This window comes from Maniola hyperantus, chromosome 10 (assembly GCF_902806685.2).
Source record: "Maniola hyperantus chromosome 10, iAphHyp1.2, whole genome shotgun sequence".
NCBI lineage: Eukaryota > Metazoa > Arthropoda > Insecta > Lepidoptera > Nymphalidae > Maniola > Maniola hyperantus.
This window is the reverse complement of record NC_048545.1, coordinates 3557912-3583019: the sequence shown is the minus strand read 5'-3', so window position 1 is coordinate 3583019 and position 25108 is coordinate 3557912. Positions and strand designations below refer to the sequence as shown.

At 37.8% G+C, this 25108-nt stretch overlaps 2 protein-coding genes across 51 annotated transcripts in view; one reads left to right on the top strand and one right to left on the bottom strand.

The window, feature by feature from the left end:
* Window positions 1–2968: 2968 nt before the first annotated feature.
* Window positions 2969–13290, bottom strand: LOC117985724 (cocaine esterase). The gene is made up of 11 exons (XM_034972493.2): window positions 13048–13290; window positions 12196–12389; window positions 11628–11692; window positions 11137–11274; window positions 10461–10745; window positions 9807–9876; window positions 8468–8617; window positions 7038–7253; window positions 5000–5137; window positions 3685–4003; window positions 2969–3373 (listed from the first exon to the last, which is right to left on the bottom strand). The coding sequence occupies exons 1-11, from the start codon at window positions 13236–13238 to the stop codon at window positions 3061–3063; spliced, it is 2079 nt and encodes a 692-aa protein (XP_034828384.1). The 5' UTR covers window positions 13239–13290; the 3' UTR covers window positions 2969–3060.
* Window positions 13291–17447: 4157 nt separating this feature from the next.
* The window catches only part of LOC117986086 (modifier of mdg4-like), a 244123-nt gene continuing 236462 nt past the window's right edge, over window positions 17448–25108 (top strand). For all 50 annotated transcript variants that reach the window (XM_069501367.1, XM_069501385.1, XM_069501390.1 and 47 more), the window contains exons 1-4: window positions 17448–17607; window positions 17714–17948; window positions 18034–18591; window positions 18677–18751. In XM_069501367.1, the coding sequence (XP_069357468.1) occupies window positions 17738–17948; window positions 18034–18591; window positions 18677–18751 (844 nt within the window). In that variant the 5' untranslated portion in view covers window positions 17448–17607; window positions 17714–17737. The remainder of the gene's footprint in view (window positions 17608–17713; window positions 17949–18033; window positions 18592–18676; window positions 18752–25108) is intronic.

Sequence of the window (25108 nt, the reverse complement as noted above, 5' to 3'; positions counted from 1 at the left end):
CAAAAGGAAAAACGGAACCCTTATAGGATCACTTTGTTGTCTGTCTATCTGACTGTCTGTCTGTCGGTCTGTCAAGAAACCTACAGGGTACTTCCCGTTGACCTTGAATCATGTAATTTGGCAGGTAGGTGAACCTTATAGCTGGCATTAGGGGAAAAATCTGAAAACCGTGAATTTGTGGTCACATCACAAGAAAAAAATTAAAACGTGTTTCGAACAAATATTGTTATTTTCGACATTCAAGTAAGATTGCTATATCAAGTTGGGTATCATATGAAATGGCTTTACCTGTACATTCTAAAACTGATTTTTATTTATTTTTATACATAATACTTTTGATTTATCGTACAAAATGTCGATAAAATAGGTACGATTGTAGTACGGAACCCTCAGTGGGCGAGTCTGACTCGAACTTGGCCGGTTTTTTATCTTATTCAATCCTCGCTATTGAGTAAGTACTTTCGTATCCTTTCCCAATGCAGTGCAGGTCTCGTGTCCTTGCTTCACTGACCTCTATTAATTTAAGTCAAGTAGGTAGGTACACAACCTACATATAGTCTGCGACAGGTCGAGATGGCAATCGGAGTATGAGACGGGGAGACGCCCCGCACACCCGCACAGCGCCCACGCTTGCCCGCATTGAGTTAGCGCGGGGGCTGTGCGGGTGTGCGGGGCGTCCGCGTCCCCAACCCGATTGCCATCTCAATTCTCAACCTGTCACGTAGGTACTATACTTGTATAGAAGGTATTATTGTGTCCATTTCAGTAGCTTGCTTGGAATGGAAGCGACTTTATAATATATTCTTTGGTGCATAATAAGGGCCTGCGCAGACTGAAGGACAGGACGGCAGTCGATTTAAAATTTGTCAATTGAATATCCAATTGAATTGATATTTATCCAATCGAAATAAGGTATATATTTCAATGCTCGATGATTGACCTCGGAGCATCGCAGCGCAGTTTTCTCTGAAGCACAGAGCATTGAAATATTATACACTTACCTACCTTATTTCGATTGGATTTTAAAGAAAGGGCATTAAAAGTTTATACCTATATCAAGTTGAGCCACAAAAACTCAACGGTTCTAGGAGCGGACTGAAATCCGAAAGGTTACCGGTTCAGACCTCACTATTGTCGTAATACTCTTAGCACAAGCTTTACGCTTAGTTGGAGGGGAAAGGAGAATATTGGTCATCATTTAAAAAATAAAATAAAAAAATGCAAAGTCTAGAATGCAGACCTTAATTAACCGATTTTGATAAAGTTTTCATTTATCTAAATATTATTCTAATCTTTAGAATAATATTAAGATAAACTGTGCCAATAGGTATTGAATATTATAATGATTTTGCATCATGATATTGTAAAATACTTCATGAAGCTTGGTATGGATTTTAACAAGTTACCTACTTATATTCGTCTTCTATTCCACTATAGTTTAAGTTTTAACTTAGGAGTTTCAATACTTACAAATTCCCCAATTTTGGCACACTGTTTCGCCAATACTTCTACCGGGGCAGACTCAAGCCCCAAGTTATTCTCCGACACGTCTTGAGGTACTGGTGCATCCTTCGTGAATACAGCTTCCAAATTTCTGCCTCGTGTAAGAAATCCGTTTGTAAAATCACATGCGATTGTCAAACTAACTAAGAAAAGAACGAAACACGCACGCGCCATTGTTATTTCTTTCTAGTTTTGTAAATTATTTTTTGTAATTTGTAAATTATTTTGTAAGTCCAACGGATTGTAAAATTTGTAAACGACTGTTGTAGGGTGGAGTGTCGGCAGTCCTTTTATGAGTCTTTACTAGTCCATACTCCACACCCGCATATTATGCGTTGTACCTACTTACTTATTGTACCTAATACCTATGTACTTGCGTATTTGTTAACAATCAACAGTGAATGATAAGGTGGCTACCCGTTACTTTCAACTTAATTGACATGGCAGGTTGTTTCTTTTATTTATTTTATATTTTTAGTTATGAAAATAAAAATAAAAACATGTTTTAGATTATTAAGGTAGATAACACCTAACTACCTACTACCCTTTACCCTGATTTCGAATTTATTTGTCTGTACGAATACCTACCTAGTACCTACATAAACCCTAAAGTCTAACGTCATATTCTGCTGCTGGTCGATTCCAAAAAACCTGCATCAATCAACAATACAATCTGAATAGGGTCTTGGACTGTAGTACCTAATAAAATGACGTGATTTTTTGTATAACGGTAGTTTATGGGGCTATTAGATTTAGAAGAATAACCTTTTCCGTTTATATAAGATTTTAGGCACTCGCAGCAAGCGAACCGTAACTTAGTGGTCAGAGCGTCGGGCGTGATCCCATGAGACGCGGGTTCGATCTTGCCGGTCTGCAATTTTTGATATGTATTTAAAATTATTTGAAAATTTCCTTAAAGTGTAGGTAAAACACTATAAATATTATAAAAATATTATAGGTAGGACATATAGGTTAGGTTACCTCAAAGATAAAACCTACTTCCTACTTAACCACTTGCCATATCAAATCTACCGATTTATTTTTTAATTGGATTCCTTTATTTAGTTAGTCACGTAGTAAGTTGCAGCCAGTAGGTAAGTCTAACCAATAGGTACCTAGTAGGTACCTACCTAATAAACATATTTACTTAATAAAAACTAATTAACAAATTCAAATAAAAAAAACTACCTTTTTACAATTGCCAATTTATTCATAATTTTCTAATTTTCATTCATTTATGTAGGCGTAGTATGAATTTGAATATAATCGGACAGTCTTAAATTTTCAAAAAAATATATATTTGGTCAATAAAACATCCACCTTTATATGAACTCAAAATAGTATTAATCATTGATTATCCTTGTTTACATCACGTACATACGAGAATTTTTCTACATTATCTATTACACATTGCAACATTCAGAACAAATAGCTTTATACCTACGTGAGATTTAGATTAGGTAAGTAGTTCAAAATCATTTTATTATTAAGTACATACAAATTTATGGCACAAATGACTAACATTTTTATTTATGTCATTAAAATCTAACTATTTCATTAAAATCCAAGCGGATTTACACCCCACATTGGCCTTACGGCTGGTGTAGGTTTTGGTCTCGACGGCCCCAAGAGACCTCCAAGTCCTTGGTCCAGTACACTTGAAGGTCTTTGATTCTGGTTTCCCGTTGGCCTCTGACCTTGACCGGATAATCCTGGCACTCCTTGATTAAGTATTGAATCCACAGGCTTGATGAGGCCGGTCGCTGTCCCCACTAGTTTTGATGGATCGAGAAGTTTGCCAAGGATGTTCTTGCAAAATTCTCCGGCAATCCTATCCCCCATGTTGCCCCATAGGCCCATCTGGCAGAATCTACAATAGAAAACAAAAGAAGATTTGGCCTAATTTAAGAAATCGTTTCGGAGTATTCAGAATAAACTTCAATGATATGTTGTTAAGTAGGTATAGTTCATACAAAATGACTCCTCATGCGCCATTATAACTCTGTGGGTCTACTGTCATGTCAAAAGTACGATTCACCTTCAAAATAAGGACTAAATACGTACTTTGGACATGAAATTTGACACAAAAAATTTAAATGGCGCGTGAAGAGTGATTCTACGAGTTTTACTATGTAGTATGTCTAGTTTTGTTAAGTTTGTATTTGATAAAGAATAACGCACCTGAAATTCTTATCCACGGTTATCTTATCTCCAATCTTCAAAAACTGTTCGCTATCAGCAGAATATGGCACGAATCCAAAAATGTTCGAAATACTGTTCATATCTTTTGCCTTTGACGTGTTTGTCTCAGTTTTGCTGTGAGCGAATTTGACGATCAGAGAGACAAAAGAATCTCTAACACGCTGGTCTGTAGAAGATATGTCGGTTGCTATAGGTCTGCCTTCATCATCCAAGGGTTCGAAGAGATACGCTAATTCATCACCATGGGATGGTCCTTTAGCTTTTTTGTTGTTTTTGTCCTTGGGGACGTTGTCTCCCTCTGTTGATATTAGAAACTATTTTATTTTATAAGTCCCGCAAATTGCTAATGCGTGTGGCCGCCATTTTAGTGACGTCAGCACTAGACTGAAGTTTCCAGCTGATGGTATATTTTTACTTAAATATACGTCAAATGACGTCATTTTGATGTTAATGAGACATGGTTCCAGCTTAATAGCAATTTGCGGGACTAAGTGAAAATATTATGAGGAAACTTTACTTAGATTTGCAACTTAGTATTCTTACCACCTTTGTTCGTATAGATAGGTTACCGATTGGTTTAACCACAGTGGTTTCGATAACAATGGGTTAAACAATATTGTTTCGAAACTCCCTGTTTCCTATTCATTCATGCTTTGGATGTTAAGTACAAATTGTCCTTAACTTTAACAAGAGAAAATGATTTTAAATCTGCAGAACATTGAAGTAGGTACAATTACGTATTAGTTTTCAGGGTTCTGTACCTCAAAAGGAATAAGGATCACTTTGTTGTCTGTCTGTCTGTCTGTTGTGTCTGTCAAGAAAACATATAGGGTACTTGCCCTTGACCTAGAATCATGAAAGGCAAGTAGGCTGGTCTTATAGCACAAGTAAAGGAAAAATCCGAAAACAGTTTTAAGTAGGTAGGTATATTCAATTTTCAAAGCAAGATAACTACTTATATCAAGTGTATGAAAGAGCTTTATTTATGTAGATTCTAAAACAGACTTTTTTTATGCATAACAGTTTTTGATTTATCGTGCAAAATGTCGAAAAAAATACCAAACAAAGTTAGTTTTGCGGTTCGTTAACAAAAGTGATTCTTACCGTGAGCCTTCGGTGTGCGAGTCGGACTCGCACTTGGCCGGTTTTTATAGTTTAGGAAATAAGTTCCACTCCTTAATAAATTAGTTTCCCCTATCAACTATGGTTTTAAAATTTGGTATAAGTACCTGGTCTACCAAGAATTTATTCTCTGGAACCAAAAAAATAGGTACAGGTAGAAAGATAAACTTACGCGTCAGGGCAAGGCCAGGTAGGAAGTGCGAGCCTTTCGTGAGGTTCCCCATATGCTCGAAGCTGTACAGGAATGCGGGTGCGCCCGCACTCCACTCTCGCACGCTTTGGTACGCTGGGAAGTTGAATAGTGCATCCCCTGTGTTTGGAAACAATACTACGTTAGTACTATTATAGGTATATTCTGTGACAATACCTACGTAAGTCAATCAAATCAATCAATCAGCCTGTTTGCGTCCACTGCTGGACATAGGCCTTCCCAAGAGCACGCCACCACACACGATCCTCCGCCTTCCTCATCCACCTACTTCCCGCTATCTTCTTAAGGTCGTCAGTCCAGCGGGTTGGAGGTCGTCCCACACTGAGCTTGCTGATACGCGGTCTCCACTCCAGAACACGTCTGGACCATCGGCCATCGGTTCTGCGGCAGACGTGGCCTGCCCACTGCCACTTCAGCTGGCTAATTCGTTGGGCTATGTCGGTCACTCTGGTTCTCCTACGGATTTCCTCGTTACGGATTTTGTCCCTCAGAGAGATACCCAACATAGCCCGCTCCATAGCCCGCTGAGCGACTTTGAACTGGTGGACAAGACCAACTGTCAGTGTCCACGTTTCAGCGCCATACGCCATCACAGGTAGGACACACTCATAAGTCACAATACGTAAGTACTTTTATCAAATTGGATCATCGGCCGATCATTACTAAAACCAATAAATCAATGAATGAGATGAACATCTATAATATAAAATGAATCACTAAATGTGTTGCTGATCACAAATCTCGAGAACAGCTGAACCGATTTCGCTAATTCTTTTTTTATAATATTCCTTGAAGTACGAGGATGGTTCTTACGGAGTGAAAAATTTTAAAAATTTGAATCGACTGTTAGGCGGAACGAAGTTCGCCAGGGCAGCTAGTTTTAAATAATTTAGCATAAATGCTTATTTCGATTATTTTGGGCACAGTAGTGCAATGTAGTATGTCCATGAATTTAGTCGTACCCAGGAAGTACCTACTCAGGACCAATTTTACAATAGTCAGTAAATAATATTTTGTCATTTTGACAGTTTTTAGGTTTTTACATTTTAAATCAGTCAAAACGTCTTTGTTCCTTCGATAAAGTTTATTCGGCACTAACTCACACTAAGTGCCAAATAAACTTTATCACAGTAATATGTTACCTATTTATTATCTGTTACTAATTATACGAAACCAGCTGTTTAAAATCATATTATTATTCTTTGCCGATAAGATATCAAGAACTCTATAAAAAGTACAGTGGTCCAGCCCTTCGTTTCGCATTGAGCTATTGTTATCCAGGAATAGGGTTCTGAGAATCCCTGCAGCTGTCGTTTTTTCGATGTTAATTTTAGAACGGCTCGATGGAACCTCATCGGCGCAGCTTTGACATTGTGGCGCATTTTTTTAATATCTTACCTGATCAAAGTTTTTGTATACTTAGTCATATTATAGTCAAAAATCAAAATCAGTTAAACGGATGAGCCGTGGAAAACTAGCAGACAGGATGTGGATAATACATATATCTGCTACGCTCTACATCTGTCATTCATCATCATCACTCATTAAAGTAAATGGAGCAGAATCCATCGTCTAACATTTCATCATCATGGCTGGCTCACTACTGAGCACGGGTCTCCTCTCAGAATGAGAAGAGTTGTGCTCCTCTAAGTGCGGATTGGTTGTCCTCTAAGGCGAGAAAGTGACTTCATTGAGCGTATTGTAGTGCAGGGCAAGGTGGAGGGCACTAGAGGGCGAGGAAGGTCACCTACGCGATGGACCGACCAATTTTAAGTCCGCTGTGGGCGGTCCCGTGCCGGAATGTACCAGACTATCGGCCAGCAGGGAGAAGTGGCGAATGCTCGTGAAGCATATAACATCTGCCCTCAAAAACGTCACTTCGTACACCCACTCTACCAAGAGTGTTACGACGAAGAAGAGGGTTATCGATTCCAAAGCTTATGAGTGGAACTGATGACCGCTGAACTGCTCTCACTTGAAGAGGTTTGTAAACAATTACCAGTGGCTTCAACGACTTGGCTGAGAACATCGACTGCCTTGGAGGTGGTGTCAAGTAAGGCGTTGTAGTAGTCCGGTAGTGGCAGTATGTTCTGAAGCCCCACCACGTCCAAGCCTTTCACCGTCTGCATCACACCGCGGAGGTTGCCGATCACGTCCTTCTTGATGAAGTCTTTGACAGCTTGCGCTTGTTGAGTTAGGAAGTTTGAGTATTTTCCTGAAAAAAAAAACATTTTAAAGTTCTTTGGTCAAACACCATTCCATATTTATTGAATAAATCATTGCTAATTAGTATTAATAATTCCGAAAGTGTCTGGACGTACCAGTCCATAGAAGGTTTCCTAGTTACCATAGGCACTTACTCTACCGATTTCAGAAGCACGCTGCCTACTAGGACGAGGTACATACAACCTATGTTACTTTTATCCCAGGAAAAGTACCTAGTTACCTACGTTCCTATGGGATTTAAAAGAAACGAAATCCATGCAGACGGGGATAAACTAGAAAGCTACCTACAGCCGACAGTAAATAAGAAACATATGTTTTAAGAAAAAGGATTCGGTACAAAATTACCTAAGGAACGTTTACCAAATTATAGATATGTATTTCAATCCACGAAGACGCGCCCCACTATTTATCGCGAGAGGAAACCACGGGGTCCGGGGCTAGAGATGGTAATGAGTCTTGCGGGTATTATGCATCTACATGTAGATAGACTAAAATTTGAATTTTCGCGGCTGGATCTATCAAACCACCTTAATAATAAAAGATGGTCTTCTTTATCCTGGCATATTGTTATAAAAACTTTCTAAAAAAAAAAACATTTCCCTGTACTATAATATAATACCCCTGCCGCTCCTGTGCATAAGTAATCCTGCATTAAGGAGTAGGATCGCCATATGCGCGAATATTTTTCTGGGACTATTGGACAAACCGACAAAATAAATTTTTAAATGATTTTGAAAAAGGAGATTATTGAATGCATTTTTCGCGATGTCATTTCATAACTCCAAAAAGTTAAGTATAGGTACCATCAGGGGTGTTATTAAACACACAATTGTAAATTCTGATTACGTGAATCCTTTGAGATCCACAGGATAATATTTTTTAATAGTCTCTATTTTAAAATAGAAGAGTAGGTACATTAACTTCGAGTGTTTTATTATAAGCGAAAAATCAGCAAACATCAGCAATGCCCTCAAAGGTTTTTTTTGGTGTCGTATTCTGCTATACCAAGTGTTTATTATATTGTAGCAACCTGAGACCTTATTAATACCTAGTGTTATACATAATTGTTATTACAATACCGATTGCTATTGTCCTTATTTATTTATTTTTGCGCTCAAAAGTTTAGTAATAACTATGAAAGTGCCATGAAAGAAATAATAAAATGCTTATTCTACAAAAGTTCTGGTTCAAAGCATTACCTACCGTATACAGCTCGTGAGGTCTCAGCTGACACCACGCCCGTCAGCATAGGGCTTCGCTGGCGCTTCTTTTTCAATGATTCATTAGGTTCCTCTTCAACTAAAGGCGGTAATCCACGGTCATCGTCTTTTCCCTCCGGACGAGGTCCAGACCCTGGAATAGGTGATTGATAAACTGTTAGACTAGCTGACTCGTCCGGCTTAACACAGGAGGGCTTCTGTCTCGTCAAGCTCTAGAAGTCAAGTTTTGAGACTTAGTATTTGTATTGCATAGGTACCTAAGTAGATTTTTAGTAGTTTTAACAACAATAACAACAACCACAGTGTGAGAGCACAAAAAACCTTAACAACAATAAAAATAGTAGGTAAGCACCTGATATTAATATACCTAATTTGAAGGACGTTTGGCCTAGTTGTGACAACGTATACCAATTGATTATTATTGTTAAGCAACGTTGACCCAAGTCTGTAACTGGATGGGTTACCAACTTAGGACTTGGAGGTCTAAATTTGGTTTTTACACACACATCAGATAATAACTGTAAAATCTGAGAGTCAAGTTGTATCATGTAATTATGTCGAGTCCTGGATTTAGAACCCACCCGATTATTAAGACAAGATAGCTCCTACCAATATGTGATTCATGGAAGGGTGTCACGAGTCACAACCCTCAGCAATGAGGAATTAGATGCAGTGAGAGATTATAGTAGGAACCTAATATTAGGACAAAACAAAATTATAACGGCTTAAAAATCACGGCAGACGGCAGTACCTACTATGTTTAGAAGTCAGCGTAGGAGTACGATAAGGGCAGCTCTTCCTGTGGTCCTGCTATCGCACTTGGATACAGCACAAACGCAAAATAATACCTAATAAACCAACATTTTTTTCAGAGATTGTAACCCAAACAAATCGAACCTACCTATTCATTTAAAAAATATTCCATCCAAATGCGCAAAATATGTTGAAACTGTTTTACCATGGTATAAATACAAACAAATATAACTATTTAAAAATATATAATTCGGGCTTTATGAAAAACTAGATGATGCCCGCGACTACGCGTGGATTTAGATTTTCGAGAAAATTTCATGGGAACTCTTTGACTCTCCAGGTCTTCAACTATACCCATGCAAGAAATCACCTCGATCCGTTGCTCCGTTGCGACGTGATGGAAGGACAAACTAACAAACCAATAAAGCCACAAACGAACAAACAAACACACTTTCACATTTATAATATGGGTATTGATTAGATCTAGGTATATATCAAGAGAATTTTGAAAATTATCAAAATAACAAACTTGAAAGTTTACTCAAACTACACAACTTCAAATTACTCACCTTCTCGACCTGAGATTTCTTCCAGAAATGCAGTAGTGTCCAACATATCGCCCTTTATTTCCTTATCAACCTGTATGCAAAGTGCAAACAATAAATAATTGTGATGATTTTTAAAGCAATTATTTACCTACTAACAAATCAATAAACATAAAAGAAGAAACTGACTGAAATATCAACGTACAGCGTCACCTTCTAAAAAAAGCTGCTGGAAGAAATTTCTTCAGCAGAGATAAGCTGTTGTCTTTCGTAAACATCTTTTCATTGTAAGTTAATGTTTTAGTTTTAAGCTCATTTACATAATAAACAAATAAATAAAAATAAATAAAGGGTCTTAAAACTATCCAACGTCATTAAAGGATTTTCAGTCAAATTTCACCTGAACGGGTCAGCTAACGAATACTATACCATTCATGCTCTCAAACTTCTTTGACTCAATCAAGAGGTGAAGCAAGCACAAACATAATTAGAAAAAAAATACTACAGTTTCTTGATAAAATAATGAAACCTTAATAGCCCAAAAGTCACAGGATAGACCGAATTCCGAAGTTGGTTTGGTACACTATTACTGTACCAACTCCTAGCACTAGCTGACTTAGGGGTGAGGATAGTTTGGTCAAGTTTAAACATGCCTAGTAACATTCTTAAAAAAATCACCTGTACAATCTTTTCCATGGGCAACATCCTCAAGCACATAATTAACCGTTCAGGAGGAGCTTTGGGACATCCAGTCTTTTCGGCCACAGCTTCTGCGTGGGACACAATTTGCGTGTCATTTCTGATCGCACCAGGGGATAGAGGGGCCCCAGATAATGCAACTACTCCAGCTGATCTTCCTTCAGGAGTTAATCCCACGAGTGACGCTGCACTGCCTCCAGAACCATGGCCAGCGACGACGACGCGTGATGGGTCTCCTCCGAAAAATTCTATATACTCCTTAACCTATAATAAACAAGTGGAATATATGGCCTAATTTATGTTGCACGGAGCCCGTGACTGGACAAGGCACTGCTCAAAGAAGTGTAATATGACATTGTATTACTTAAATAATTCATCCTCCCGGTTGAGAGCTAGCATACCTATTGCTCAGGTGCGGCACGGGTGCATGGCTATTTTCCAGCATTACGTAAAATAAACCAATTTTTAATTTAAACTGAAGACACAATACAATAAAATTGATTCGGATTCGAAACTTCTAAGAAATCTCGTCACAACAGTTGAAGTTGTAGGTCGTCAACTTTGAACGTTATTACTGTAAGATATATTTGAACTCATTACTGCAAGGTATTCTTGAACATCATGATGTACCTAATTTAAAAAATAACTTTCTTACCCATTCAAGGGCGGAACGAATGTCAAATAGGCCAACGTTTCCTGATGCATCTTTCTGTGCAGTGCTTAGAAATCCGAGTGATCCCAGACGGTACTGCACTGACACTAAAATCGTGTCCTTTTGGGCTAAATGCTGACCCTGCGAAAAATTATCCACAGTCAAATATCATCAGTATCAGTTCTTAAGTTAAACTGCATTATAATCGGGACCAAACCAGCTCGATTATGAGTTAATTCCATTGAAGGAAGGGGTTACCCATCGATTCGCTAAACTTAAGAAGAGGGTAACCCTCTTATGTGTGTAAACTCCTCAAAAACCAATGATAGGGTTAACCCTATCGATGAGTTAATCAGTGGACGGAGTTACCGTTTCGTTGAGTTAAGCCCTAACAATTGCGTTTTGTTAAGGTTATGGAGGTTTTTGTTAATTTTGTTATATTAATCGTACTATTTAGATATAAATAACTCAAAACATAATTCTTAATTTCTTACTCCATATTGTGTAGCTGATCCAGTTCTGTAGTTGCCGCCATGAATGAAAATAACAACAGGACTACCTACAAAAAAATAGTTATCTCTTAGAATCAGGAAGTGTCCTAGAAAAACGTCATAGTTGGAAATGCTACGCTAAACTTTCTATTATAGTTTTTCTACGACAGTAGATAATTTTTTACCCTCAACGGAAAGAAGGCGGTAAAGTATACTTAGATATGCGTTTGTGATGAGCGGTTGCTCGAATGTATTATAAAAACGGCTAGACCGACTATGGTATGGTTTATTGCATTACATAGGCAGATCGATCGCAATCACCTCTGATTGGTTGACGCTCGCCCACTATTGGCCAAAATGCATTGTTGCAACAAGAATCGCACAAAGTAAGCCAATCACAACAATTGAGATTGTAATGTAATGTAAATCGACCTACAGGTTCCAAGACGTCGTACTCACCTACTAGCATATAAATTTATATATTATATGCTAGTGAGTAGGTAAGTGCATAAACGCCCTTTTTCCCTTTTGATGTATAGAACCCTAAAAATGACGTTAGTTAATAAAACACCTTGTTCGTCCCCTGGCATCTTAGGTGCGAAGACGTTGAGACATAGACAGTCCTCCTGGCCGATAACCTGCCCTGACCCTTGAGGGTCCAGTTGAGGGCACGGCGCGCAGTACCTCGTGGCATTGATCTCGCCGGCCAAGTACTGGCGCACTGGCCGCTGGAACCTTCTTTGACCCACTGGTGGTTCGGCATATCTGTAACATTATTAATAAGCGTAACAATAAGAAATCATCGGCGGTTCCTCTGGTGCTGCAAACGTTCATGTTGTGACACGCGCCAGCTCGCTTGCTCGCTATTTTTATTTTAAAAAACTAATTTCTACACTCGTTGAGCCAGCAGGGATTGTTCGTGATGATGGCAAGACGTAGGGTAAGTACTAGGTAGTAGGTACGAACTACTAAATACCTACTACCTACCCTCTAAGGCTCTGATGAAAACTATCCCAAGCATTTATAAAAGCTTTGCTTTAAAATGTAACTATAATACGCGACAGGTCGAGATGGCAATTGGGGTATGAGGTGGGGGGCCGCGCCACACACCCGCACGTCACCCGCGCTCGACCGCACCCGGATAACGCACGGGCTGGGCGGGTGTGCGGGGCGTTCCCTCTCCGATCGCCATCTCGGCCTGTCGCGTTCTTTTACATCGTCCTACAAGCTTTCCAGCCTGCAGGTAGCTAAAACTTGCATTCGGGTTTTTAAAACACGAATGTGAGTTTAAAAACCGAGCTGTAGGCGAAAATCTAGGAAGTAGGTAGGTACTTACCTATTACATTTTTTAGGTACCCTACTAAAACTATACGCTCCCCAACCGACACACCTGTAGAAGCTATACTTCAAAAAATTAAACTACCTTATGCCAGCAAAGGTATAGTATCCTCGTAGATCGTCCTTCAAGCCCTCCAGCCTGCAGCTCAAGCCCTGCCTCTGCGTGAACACCACGGCAGCGTCAGGCTCCGGCGGGGCCGCGGGCGCTCCGCCCACCACAGCCGCCGCCGGCGCCACGACCAAGGACAACACACACACACACTCCCACAGCATCATTAGTACTAAACCTACCCTCTGAGGCTCAGATTAAAACTGTGCCATAGTTTTGTCAGTTGCGAACGGAATTCGCAACCCACGCTGATATAAATTAATCTTTTTGGAGTTCCGTTTTAAAATCTATATATATAAAAGGAATAGGTGACTGACTGACTGACTGATCTATCAACGCACAGCTCAAACTACTGGACGGATCGCGCTGAAATTCGGCATGCAGATAGCTATTATGACGTAGGCGTCCGCTAAGAAAGGATTTTTCAAAATTCAACCCCTAAAGGGGTAAAATAGGGGTTTGAAAGAAGTTTGAAGTTTTGTAGTTAATATTTTTGCAATTAGCAGTATGACATATTTTATTAAGCTCATAATAATAGATCAAGCCTAAGGGTGTAAAATAGGGGTTTAAAATTTGTTTACTCCACGCGGACGAAGTCGCGGGCATAAGCTAGTTGATAATAATAATGTCCTGCCAACCGAATTTCGGCCACGGCAGTCAATCTCCAGAGAATCTACTGCGCGGGAGATATTATATTGCACAACTCACAGGTGCACTCTCATAGCCCGATGGAACGGAAATTCGACAGGACCGGAGAGCTCTCTGAGCTACGGTGGTGACATACCGCCGATTTTCTAACTCCCGGCTGGTACTGAGAATTTCTTAACAGAAAAATCCAATAGGTAGCTAACTATTTTTAGCCCAACCCGGGAATCGAACCCGTACTACCTACTTACAGGGGGTTATAAACACGAATGCAAGTTTAAAAACCGATATTTGCAGTAAGTATACGCAGTTATTATTTTTTTGCAGAAAAATTCTTATTTTTCTAGATAGTAGATATGCATCCATCTTAATCCGCGTGCAATTAGTTTTTAGTCCGTCCCCGAAATGCAAATATCTTGTTACCTACTATATAATATACCTACCTACTTTTTTCTTCAATTAATCGGCTAAATAGCCGTGAGGATGGTCGTGAGAAGCTAGCAGATTAGTAGGAATGCTATTACACCTTCCTTTTTTCCTTTGCTACCTATGATGCTGAATTATTAAGTATGTTAGCTACCTTACTTTCTTGCTAGCTAGAATATTCCTAGCATCCTAGCTTGCTTAATGCGATGCCGATTACACTTTCCTACTTCCTACCTAGGACTTCCTATTTCAGGTAGGTAGAATAAGACCGATAGCGCGGGTTCGTGCTTATGCTAAATGCATAAAAATGTTTCATTCACAAAGTTACCCCAAACTATGGGATAACTTTGTCAAATCAAAGCACAAAAGTATGACTTAAAAAAAATTAGATAAGTAATTACCTATTCAGGTAGGTACTTACCTAAACAGGTACTTATTACCGAAGAATTATTCTAAAGTAAATCCATGCTTATGACATAACTTGTATAATGTTAATTTTAATTAGGTATGTAAACTTACTTAGGTACCAAACTAGGTACTTAACTTGATTATACAAAAGTCAAACAAAACCATCCTAAAATAGGTAGGTACTTAACTACCTACCTACTAATGTTATTCGTGAACACTAGCGGGAGTTAAGTTTTGCGAAAATTGTACATAGTTTGATTTGTGGAATTAGATGTTCCCAGCCCAAAGGATAAAAGCAATTATTACAATAAGTAGGTACAGAGTACACATAGGTCTACAAATATGCTATGACAAAGTTACCCACAGTTTGAGGTTACTTTGTGAATCGGGGTCGGTAGGACTTAGGAGTGTTTTTTTTATTGAATTTAAAACAAATAAATATTTATTCCAATGAAAAATAAGTATTTTCATATACAATCATTCATTATTCAAATATTCATCAAGAATATTCTTATGATAACCTGAAACCATAGATTAATAATAATTATTGGTTTCGCTACGCTCTACCCCGAAACATTCACAATGTGACTTCAATGCAATGCAAGCTTCAATGTGATAATGAAGAGTGATTTTCCCATGATTTTCCTAAAACATAGGGCACGGAAACAGCTTAGCTTGCTATATAAGCTATAGCTTAAAACAGTTTTTTCAATTCATTTTCATTTGAAAATTTCAGTGTTTAACCGTCGTCGAATCAATTTTCTTGTTTCAAATTCTAACTTGAAACGTTATTTCTGAAGTTACCCGTAACCACTGCACATTCAACCTAAATTTCACAAAAACGTGCAAAACTGTTATGCTTGCAACACAAATGTGTATTACTATTACAGCGAAATAGCCACCTTAAACGAACGCATTAAAGTTCAAATCACTTTACTTCTGAATTTTTGGGTTGTTATGATCTTCTATGTTGAGTCAGTAGTGGCGGAATACAAAAGAAGGTTGTTTTTTAATTTTATTATTTTGTAAGAGATATTTGGTTTTCTTTAAATATTGGTTTTATTTAAAAAAATTAAGTCACAAAACATAAAACTTAACCAGCAGTTCTTGCGGCAACATCGGTTCCGTAAACAAATGAAGAGTTCTACTGGGCTGAGAATATTTTGTATTTCGTGAATTCCTATGTTTTTCCCACCTTCGATCTGTAGCATGGGAAAATTTTCTATGTCCTTGGCTAGGGTTGCCACCTTTTTAAGGCAGCTAAAGTAGATAAGTAACTAAGTAGAAAGTTAATAACAGCAGCCCGCACACGTTTATGTATACTTCTGTCACCATGTCACGATAGACCAATCAAAAGTCCGTGACAGTAAAGTAAAATACGCGAGCACACAATCCATTGTTTCTTGGTAGGTAGTTAACTAATACAAATCGAGAAAATAAGAAAACATAAATTAAAAATAACTAGGGTTCGAATTCTTAGGGTTAAATTGATACCTACCTAGTATCTAGTATGTTCAAAGAATGAGAGATACATAAAAGTAATAAAAATAATCTCAACTTATAGGAACTGAATTTATTCCATTTAGACAATGCATAATAAACTTCAATCTTAGTTCTAAACTATTAACTTCTTCAAGACATAATTATAAATTCTAATTTTCGCTGCTTCAAATCAATAGCTCCGGCTTTTCTGGCCGCCATTTTACATCTCCTCATAATTCTTTTTTAAATTCAACTGTAGGCAAAGCACTGTCGCTAACAAAAGCTATAAGTATTTTAAAATACTTGTATATTTTTTTTCCTTAGAACTAGGCTAACTTTTTAGGTACGTACGTACCTCCTTAAATAATCAATTTTCCTATATAGAAGTGTTGGAGCACCCCACAGGTTTTACATCTTTATTTGTTTATTAGGTAAAAGAAGGATATAGATACCTAGATACATTTATTTAGATAAGTATGCATTATGAATATAAAATATTAACATCTTGAGATCCCAAATCAATTTGAAATTTAACAAAGTATTTTATTAATCAGCTGACAAGCTCAGCTCTGTTGCTTACACTGCTGAAAAGAATAGACAGTTAATTGACATAGAAAGTGAAAAAAAGTTGTACTTACTTATAAGTTGTTAAGTATTTTTGTTATCTTCAAGTAGGTTTTCATTATTCATAGGTTTTTTCTAAAGTCTACCAAAGTGAATTTGGTAAGACGTTACATTATATCTTATGACACTTGGACTTTGCTGCTGATAAAAGCTAGATAATTATAATGACACCTCATTTATCAAAATGTAATGAGAACCTACCAGAGGTACGTACCTATCTATCTGTTTCTTAGGTAGGTAGGTAGACTAGGTAGGTATATTTTAGCAAATTATGAGGGAACATTAACAGCATACAACATACATACACACTAAACACACTCACCCATATACCTTAGGTAGGTACTGAAAAATACCTAGGTACCATCTAGAAACCAACTAAAATCCTCCCATAGGCGGTTAAAAAAGAATTTTATGATTTTAAGTAAAAATTCCGCTTCATGACTTCCAGATATGATAATGCTGAATAATACATAATTGAAAGCTTGCAATATCCAATAATTTGACGACGAAAACACGAAGCAACGAATAATTTGTTACTTTTTTAGGGTTTCGTATTAATTTTTTTAATAATAGTGTAGGCAGAGACTACCTCGTACTTTATCAAACTCATAGGATCAATAATGCTACCTGAGGAAATAGTTGATTATAAATATTCTTTTGTATATTGATCATTGTGCAAATTAGTAATATTTACAAAACATTTAAAATAATACATAAATGATGCTTACTTTCTTTTAAAATAATTAATTTCTATTTTGTGCAAATTCGTTCTCAAGTTACAACACTGTGACGCCACACTACACGTCGCGTTTGCGTCATCATAACGTTAACAGCGCTCAAACTGGGAGGACGTGGGATGAAGAGTGGTTAAACAGTGCTTCATTAGAAACATTATATTTTTTTTCAAATGTTTCTAATATTGGAATTATAAAGTACAAAGTTATAGGATAGGTGAGTTCCCTGAATTTTATTTTTTTGTGTTCATTGTTTTTTATTTATAACATAGAAGCTATTCTTGTTTTGTAATTTGAGAATAATTTTTTTTTCATTGTTTCAGGGTTTTACCACGGTCGCCGCCATCATGGCGTCGGACGAACAATTTTCATTATGTTGGAACAATTTCCATGCGAATATGTCAGCAGGCTTTCACGGCCTGCTGTCGCGTGGAGATCTAGTTGACGTAACCTTGGCCGCAGAAGGCAGATTATTACAGGCCCACAAACTAGTTTTATCAGTATGTTCTCCCTATTTTCAAGAAATGTTCAAAATGAACCCCACTCATCATCCCATAGGTAAGTTTCTTCTAAATTCAATCTGTCTAAAAGTGACTTGTTTAGTCTTGTGAAGTGTTATTAAACGTGTTTTCCTTTGTTCCAGTATTTTTAAAAGATGTTAGTCATTCTGCGCTTAGAGACTTATTACAGTTTATGTACCAAGGTGAAGTTAATGTTAAGCAAGAAGAGTTAGCGTCGTTTATTAGTACCGCGGAACAACTTCAAGTGAAAGGTTTAACCGGTAATCAAAATGAAGAAAGTTCCACGCCATCCAAACCAAAGCCGACGTCGAGGCCAGGCCCGAGGTCGTCACAACAAAGGCAATCTGTTATGACTAAGTTAGAGACTGATTTAGATTCTAAGCCCTCCTCAACTCCAGTAGCAATTAAGAGACCAAATAGGCCATCAATAGCATCAAATAATTCATCGTCATCTCAAAGTGGACCCGTGAAACGGAAATGTGTCGATCCTTTAGAAGCGGGGCCATCTGGTTCTGCGAAAGAGGAATTTGTAACGATACCCGATGAAGATGAAAATAACGCTGTTGCACCCAAAATGGAACCCGAATTTGTTAATGAAAGTATGTGGGACGAAGATGACGATGGCACGAACAATGATGAAACGAATTTCGGCGAAGACGACTCTAATATGGAAATGTCTGGTAAATATTTGCTACAATCTTGTCGTTTAATAGGTTAAATATTTATTGATGGTTTCCATTGTATGTTGCTGCTCTTTGTCCCCAGGCTTTGATGGCTCTACGACAGGCGATGGTAATATTACTGGAGGGGGCGAAGGCGGCGCAGTAGGTGACGCACAAGGTAGGTTTACACATCGTACAACGGGCTAGTTTTTGTCAACTATTGACAGTTTTGACGAAAGCTACCTACTTTGCCAACTCGTATGATCTTTGTAGTACAGTTTTCCGAATAGAATTTGATCATACGTGTTTTAGTTATAGAATGAAATTTTTAAGTTCGATTTAAGTATATTTATTTAGTATTTAGTACATTTGAATTAGTACCTATGTAATAAATTTGTCATGTTCCAGGTTATTGCGAAGGCCATGCTTAGTAGTTCTATGTACGCTAGGCAAGGTCTTCATGTTATGGTAAATCGTTGAGGTTGGTAAGGTAATAATCTGACATTGAGGTTGGTAATGGTAAGACAGGTCGGTAATGGCAAGTGTTGGTTCAAAGTATGTTTAGTAAATGGTAAGGTAAAATGTCGTTTGGTAACGTAACTAGTAAGTGTAAATGTTATATTTATAGGATTCTGCAGACTGCTACAGGTCTGATTTGAAGACTTTCATGTATTTCAGGTTGATGACGGTTTGCAGGTACAAGGTAAGCCATGGGGGGGTGTTAACTCTAGGCTGTCCTGAGTATTTTTCCCTGCCGTCCTTTTCCTAAACTTCTGGTCCCGGTACGAATATTTTTACTATACCTTTGTCCCGGTACGATCGGTATTTCTGACTAAGATTTTTTTTCCTGAAGATTGTCCAGTTACGATCATTTTTCCTAAATTACCTCTAGCCCGGTACGGTTATATTTCCTAGACTACCTATAGCCCTAGTACGATAATTTTTCCTATACCTACGACATAGTCCCGGTACGGTCATTTTCCTATATATTGTCTTGTTCCGATACGACCTGAGTGCGATTATTTTTCAATAAGACTTAATCATTTTCCGATTTCATCGAAAGCTTTACAATCCCCTCTATACGATACGACCAGCCGCGATATGATATTGTCCGGTACGATAAGCCCCGATACGATCACTGATACGACCAAAGCCCAGTACGATAGTTTTCCGATACGACTAGGGCCCGGTACGATCACTTCGATCGACTGAAGTACCCCGTACGATCTGTATATAAACTGGTATACTCTGATAAGAGCAGTTCCGATACGACCAGTCTTAGTACGATCACTGTCCGGATACGACTAAAATCATGATACGAGCGAAGTCTGTAGTCTGTACGATTATTTTTCTGTAATCCGAAAGGTCGAATTCGTAAAACTTGCATCAATTATTAAAGGCTCTCCCACACAGCCGCGTTATTATCTGCCGATAATATCGCATGCGTTATTGCGATATCAGTTTTCAGTACATTTTGTATTAGGATGGTCATGTAGTTACACAATGGGCCGATTCTCTAGTACACAATCTCTTAAACTAAATTAACAGGTCTAAACCTAGAGCTTTCCTTTTCCACAAGCAACATTATGAAAGGGATAGCAATAGATTTAGACATGCCATTTTAGTTTAGTTTAGAGATTGTGTACAACAGAACGTCCTACTTCCATTGCGGCGTTATTATCCCAGCAGTGTGTAACTACATGACCATCCTAATACAAAATGTACCGAAAACCGATATTATATATTATAATCGGCCTGTGTGGAAGAGCCTTAAAAATTGTAATCGAAATTTCATGATTACGATTAATTATTTTTTATCTTTAATCGCTATTAATAAAATATATGATATATTATTGCAAAAGTACAACAATCATTTTTAACCGACCTAATTTAAAAAATGGGAGAGGTTTTCAATTCGGCCCGCAAGATACCAAAGCCACCATGAAACTTCATAATCGCTGATCGTTACTCCTTGGGGCCAATACGCAGAGAAACATTCAGCTTTTTAAAAAAAAATACCGAAGGTCTGGCCCTCGCGGGCTCTGTCCAGTAGTAAAAGTACACATTAACCACTACACAGTATACACCACCGGTGACGCTGTAATGGCCAGTAGGGCAGTAATACACAATCTGAAAGGAAAAAACACTACATTTGTGGGGAGACTTAAATATCCCGCTCGCTGGAAATTGAGTTGAAAGCATTTAATTTTTTATTAACTTCCACCCACAAATTTTGGATTTTGGGACCCACCCACAAACCCACTGGAATTTGTGGGGGAACCCACAAATTCCAGATTGAGGTGTTCAATTCGGTAGACCTGTAGGGCGATTGTCTAAAACCTGCATCAATCATTATATCATATATATATATATTATATATATATATATATATATATATATATATATATATATATATATTATATATATATATATATTATATTGTGCGATTCTTGTTGCAACAATGCATTGTGGCCAATAGTGAGCGAGCATTAACCAATCAGAGATGATTGCGATCGTGACATTGTAGCTGTCTAACAACCGCGGTAGGGCCACTGATTACCTGACCTACTGACTGAGTGCAATTGTAGGATTCCACTTTGATCAGCCAGCAGGCCTAACATGCGCCCCGCGAGAAAATTTTGTCTACGCATTATCTCGTGTTTCTTCATACAAATAAGACTAGTAAATGCGTAGACAAAATTTTCTCGTGGTGCGCATGTTAGCCTAACAGGTGAATAAAGTGGAACACCCAAATCTATCCAAACTTCCAAACCAAACCCATAGAAAACACGTTAAGTATTTAAATTAAGTAGACCTGTGGCGAACAGGGTAGGTAATTTGCACGAAAGCATATTACAGCATGAACAAAAAACTGTGATCATTTTCATTGCTCATTGAACCTTTTTGATCGAATTCATGATCTTCAGACTCACTTTTGACCTAGACGCACACTAGGCCGTTTTCCTTGGAAATGAGTTCAAGTTTATGTATTCATTGAACGAAATCATGAACTCTGATCTTAATTTCAATACGCACAGTTTACTTGGAAATGAATTCCGTGGGCCAAAAACGTCCGGATAAAAGAAAAAAAAAAGTAACATCATGCGATCTGGCATGGGTTGTTTCAAGTGTGATGCATCATGCTAGTTTGCGTTTCCTCGTTTTCTGTGCTAGCGGAGGTGCAACAATAAAATACTCAAATAATAAATTATTTTTTGTTTTATTTTTATATCAGTAGTACCTAAGTACTATCTAGTTAATATCTATAACCTACCTGTTATGAGCCTATCCGGTGGCAAATCCTCTTGTGGAACACCATGCGAAGGAATTCTTTTCGGAATTCCTCTTAATTTTCCGCTTTTGAGTTTTGTTCTTGGCCATTGGGGCCACTACTGGGGACTAATGAGATTCTCAACAATTTATTAGGTAAGTATACCAAATTATGATGCACTTTGCAAAATTATTAAATGACATGGATTAGTTCTTAAATAGGTTTCAGATTTTCCGGGATAAAAAGTGGCCTGTTCCGGGATGCAAACTATCTCTTTACCTTTCGTCAAAATCGGTTAATGGGTCATGTTCAGGGGCACTGAATACTGACAAGTTTAGATTTACTGGGCGGAGGGAGACTTCTCGGTGTGGATTTAGGTTTTTAAAAATCCTGTGGGATCTCTTTGATTTTGAGATTGATAATCTGCTGCGATTTCCTGGGATGACATGTATATTATGTTCATCTCCAGGCTGCAAGCTAACTCTGTTACAAATTTTGTCAAAATGGGTTTAGTGGATATATACCTACTCTAGTGTGGATGATGGTGGCGACGACTTGGTCTGCATTATGATGGTTTTTAAAAATCCCGTGAGAACTTTTGGATATTCCGGGATAAAAGTAGCCTAGTCTGTCTCCAGGATGCAAAGCAAGTTATGTCTGTTTCAAATTATCATCAAAATTGGTTGCGCAGATAGGCCGTGAAAAGGTCCTGCTCGGACACAATTGCGTAAATATTTATAATATTAGTATGGATGAGATCAAAATATAGATTAGGTAGTAGGTACTAGGTAAGTATGTATTAATTCCCAGGATTAAGCCAGTAGAGAATCGAATCTGACCTAGACACCAGAGACTAACCAGCATCTTTGAAGATTAAGTATTGTCTGCGACAGGTCGAGATGGGGAGGGAAGCCCTGCACACCTGCACAGACCCTGCGCTAACCCGGTGCGGGTGACGTGTGGGTGTACGGGGCATCCTCCCACCTCATACCCCGATTGCCATCTCGACCTGTTGCGTACTACATCTATCTACTCATAAGAAAGCTCAAAGTCACTCAGCGGAGATGAAGAGAGCTGTATTCTCTACATCGTCAAATCAGAAACGAAATCCGAAAAAGAACCAGAGTATAGCTCATAGGGTTGCAAAGTAGAAGTGGCAGGGCAGAGTGTATAGTTCGAAAGACCGATAGTAGTTAGTTGGGCTCCTAAGGTGTTAGAATGGCGACCTCTCACCGGAAAGTGCAGCGTCGGCAGACCCCCACTTGGTGGACAGGCGACATCGCAGGGGACCGATTCAGGCGTATTCAGGCGGCGCAAGACCGTGGTGTGCGGCAGTATGTACGAGAGACCTATGTTCAGCGCTGGACGTCTTTCGGTTGACGATGATGATGTTGACCTATCTGCTTATAAAGTAGGTATTTTTCAGACTTACCTATTTAGCAAACAAACCATAGATAAAAGAAGTAAGGTACCTAAAATACTTCTGTAATCTGTGCAAACAAACAAAGTAAGTCTGTGAAGTATGTTTTGGTTAAGTAGTAACGTAAACCAAACGTACCAAAACAGTTTTACAGTTTTATTTTGAGATGGATGTCGTTAAAGGTTGTTGAAAGATGATTGAAAATATAAAATATACTTACCTATTATAGTTATATAGAATCGAGCGGATTAGCAGACTTCACACACCTTTAAAAACATTATGGAGAACTCAGGCATGTAGGTTTCCTCACGATGTTTCTGTTTGAGATAAAAATGCACAAATATAATGACCTAGCAAGGTACTTATATTTGTGCATTTTAATTTTCTGAAATGTTAGAGGTGCATGATCGGAATCAAACCCTGGACCTCCGATTAAAGAAGGCCGACTTCTTAACCACTAACATACTAGGCTATCACCGTTTTACTATTTACCTACTTGCGGATACCCGGCGTGTGCTGGTAAACTAAAAAAAAACCCTTAAACTTTCTTCACATTAATACCTATCTAATGAAACTTTGGAGCACATCGTTTGAATGATTTCAAAGCATCTTCAAACGGACATCCATCGGTAGAAACATTTTTTGTGTTTATATCAAAAGATATGATGATTAGGTACTCTATACTAGTTAGTAATTGATTTCAGTGAAACATTGTTAATGCTTTAGCAAATTAATGAATCTAATAATTCGCTTTTAAAAAAATAACGTGGGTCTCAAAGCTAAATAAAAGTATCTAGGCAATAGATGGCGTTATGTGTATCATTTGCTTTAGTTTCCATGATAAAAAATGGTAGGACCACAGATGTTAGGTAGGTACCTGCTTAGCCTTGAATTAAAATAATATGCGTTATCATGATGATAGATGGCGCTAGTCTACACAAATAAAAGTTTTAATCAACTCTAGCGAAGGTAATTTCGTCTTCAAGAACGATTCCATTTACAATTTTTAATTTTACAACTGATTTGTTTTTTAAGAAGATTAAAGGCTGTAGCTAGAACTATTAAAATAATTAAAGTTAAATTTCAATTTAAGAAGAGAAATAAGCGTAATTAAATTAAGTATTATTGATATAAAATTACACATATTGATTTATGAAATAAATAAAATGAGAAATGCAAACGAATTTAATCGAGGGCTAACAAATTTACGAAAAAATACCTGTACGTATCGTTTTATAGCTTTTTGATTTCATTCGTATAAAAAATATTTTGCGTGTAAAGAAATGCAATTCCGTTATTTGTGGTTGCCATCTAAACGCCGTGAGATCTATGGTCGCAAATGTGTCATCTAGAGATTGTTTACTATTTTGAGAAATATTAAAAATATAGTGCGCTAGCCGAATAGTATTAATAGAATTATAGTGTTTCCGTGCAAATCAAGTGTTCAAAGAACAATATCGGCTAATAAACATTTGAATGACTTTCGGAATTTAGATATGTAGCGCATAAACTTTGAACGTGTTTACGTCAAATGTTTCACACTATTTTGTGATTCCAAAGTGTTGTTTAGAAGTGTTTGTGAGTGAATTGTGCCTTTTATTTTGGATTTTGATTTGGTATGTACAAATTTACTTATAACTTACACCAAAGCAGCAAGAAATCTTGAGTTGCATGACATCAAGAGTACAGGTTGTCATCTTCTGTGCTTGGTATTTAGGTCTTAAAATAAGATAATTATCGTGAACGGTGCTCATTATTGTACTACACTGTACATATACTCAATAATAATAATAGTTATTTTGCTTGTATAAATATTTTGCGCGCGATTTTTGTAAACATAACCT

Coding starts and splice junctions, on each gene's coding strand:
- LOC117985724 (XM_034972493.2), bottom strand. CDS start 13,238: ATGATGCTGTGGGAGTGTGTGTGTGTGTTGTCCTTGGTCGTGGCGCCG. Junction 12,390..13,047: donor TATACCTTTGCTGGCATAAG/GTAGTTTAATTT, acceptor ATAATGTTACAG/ATATGCCGAACCACCAGTGG. Junction 8,618..9,806: donor AGAAATCTCAGGTCGAGAAG/GTGAGTAATTTG, acceptor CACCTATTCCAG/GGTCTGGACCTCGTCCGGAG.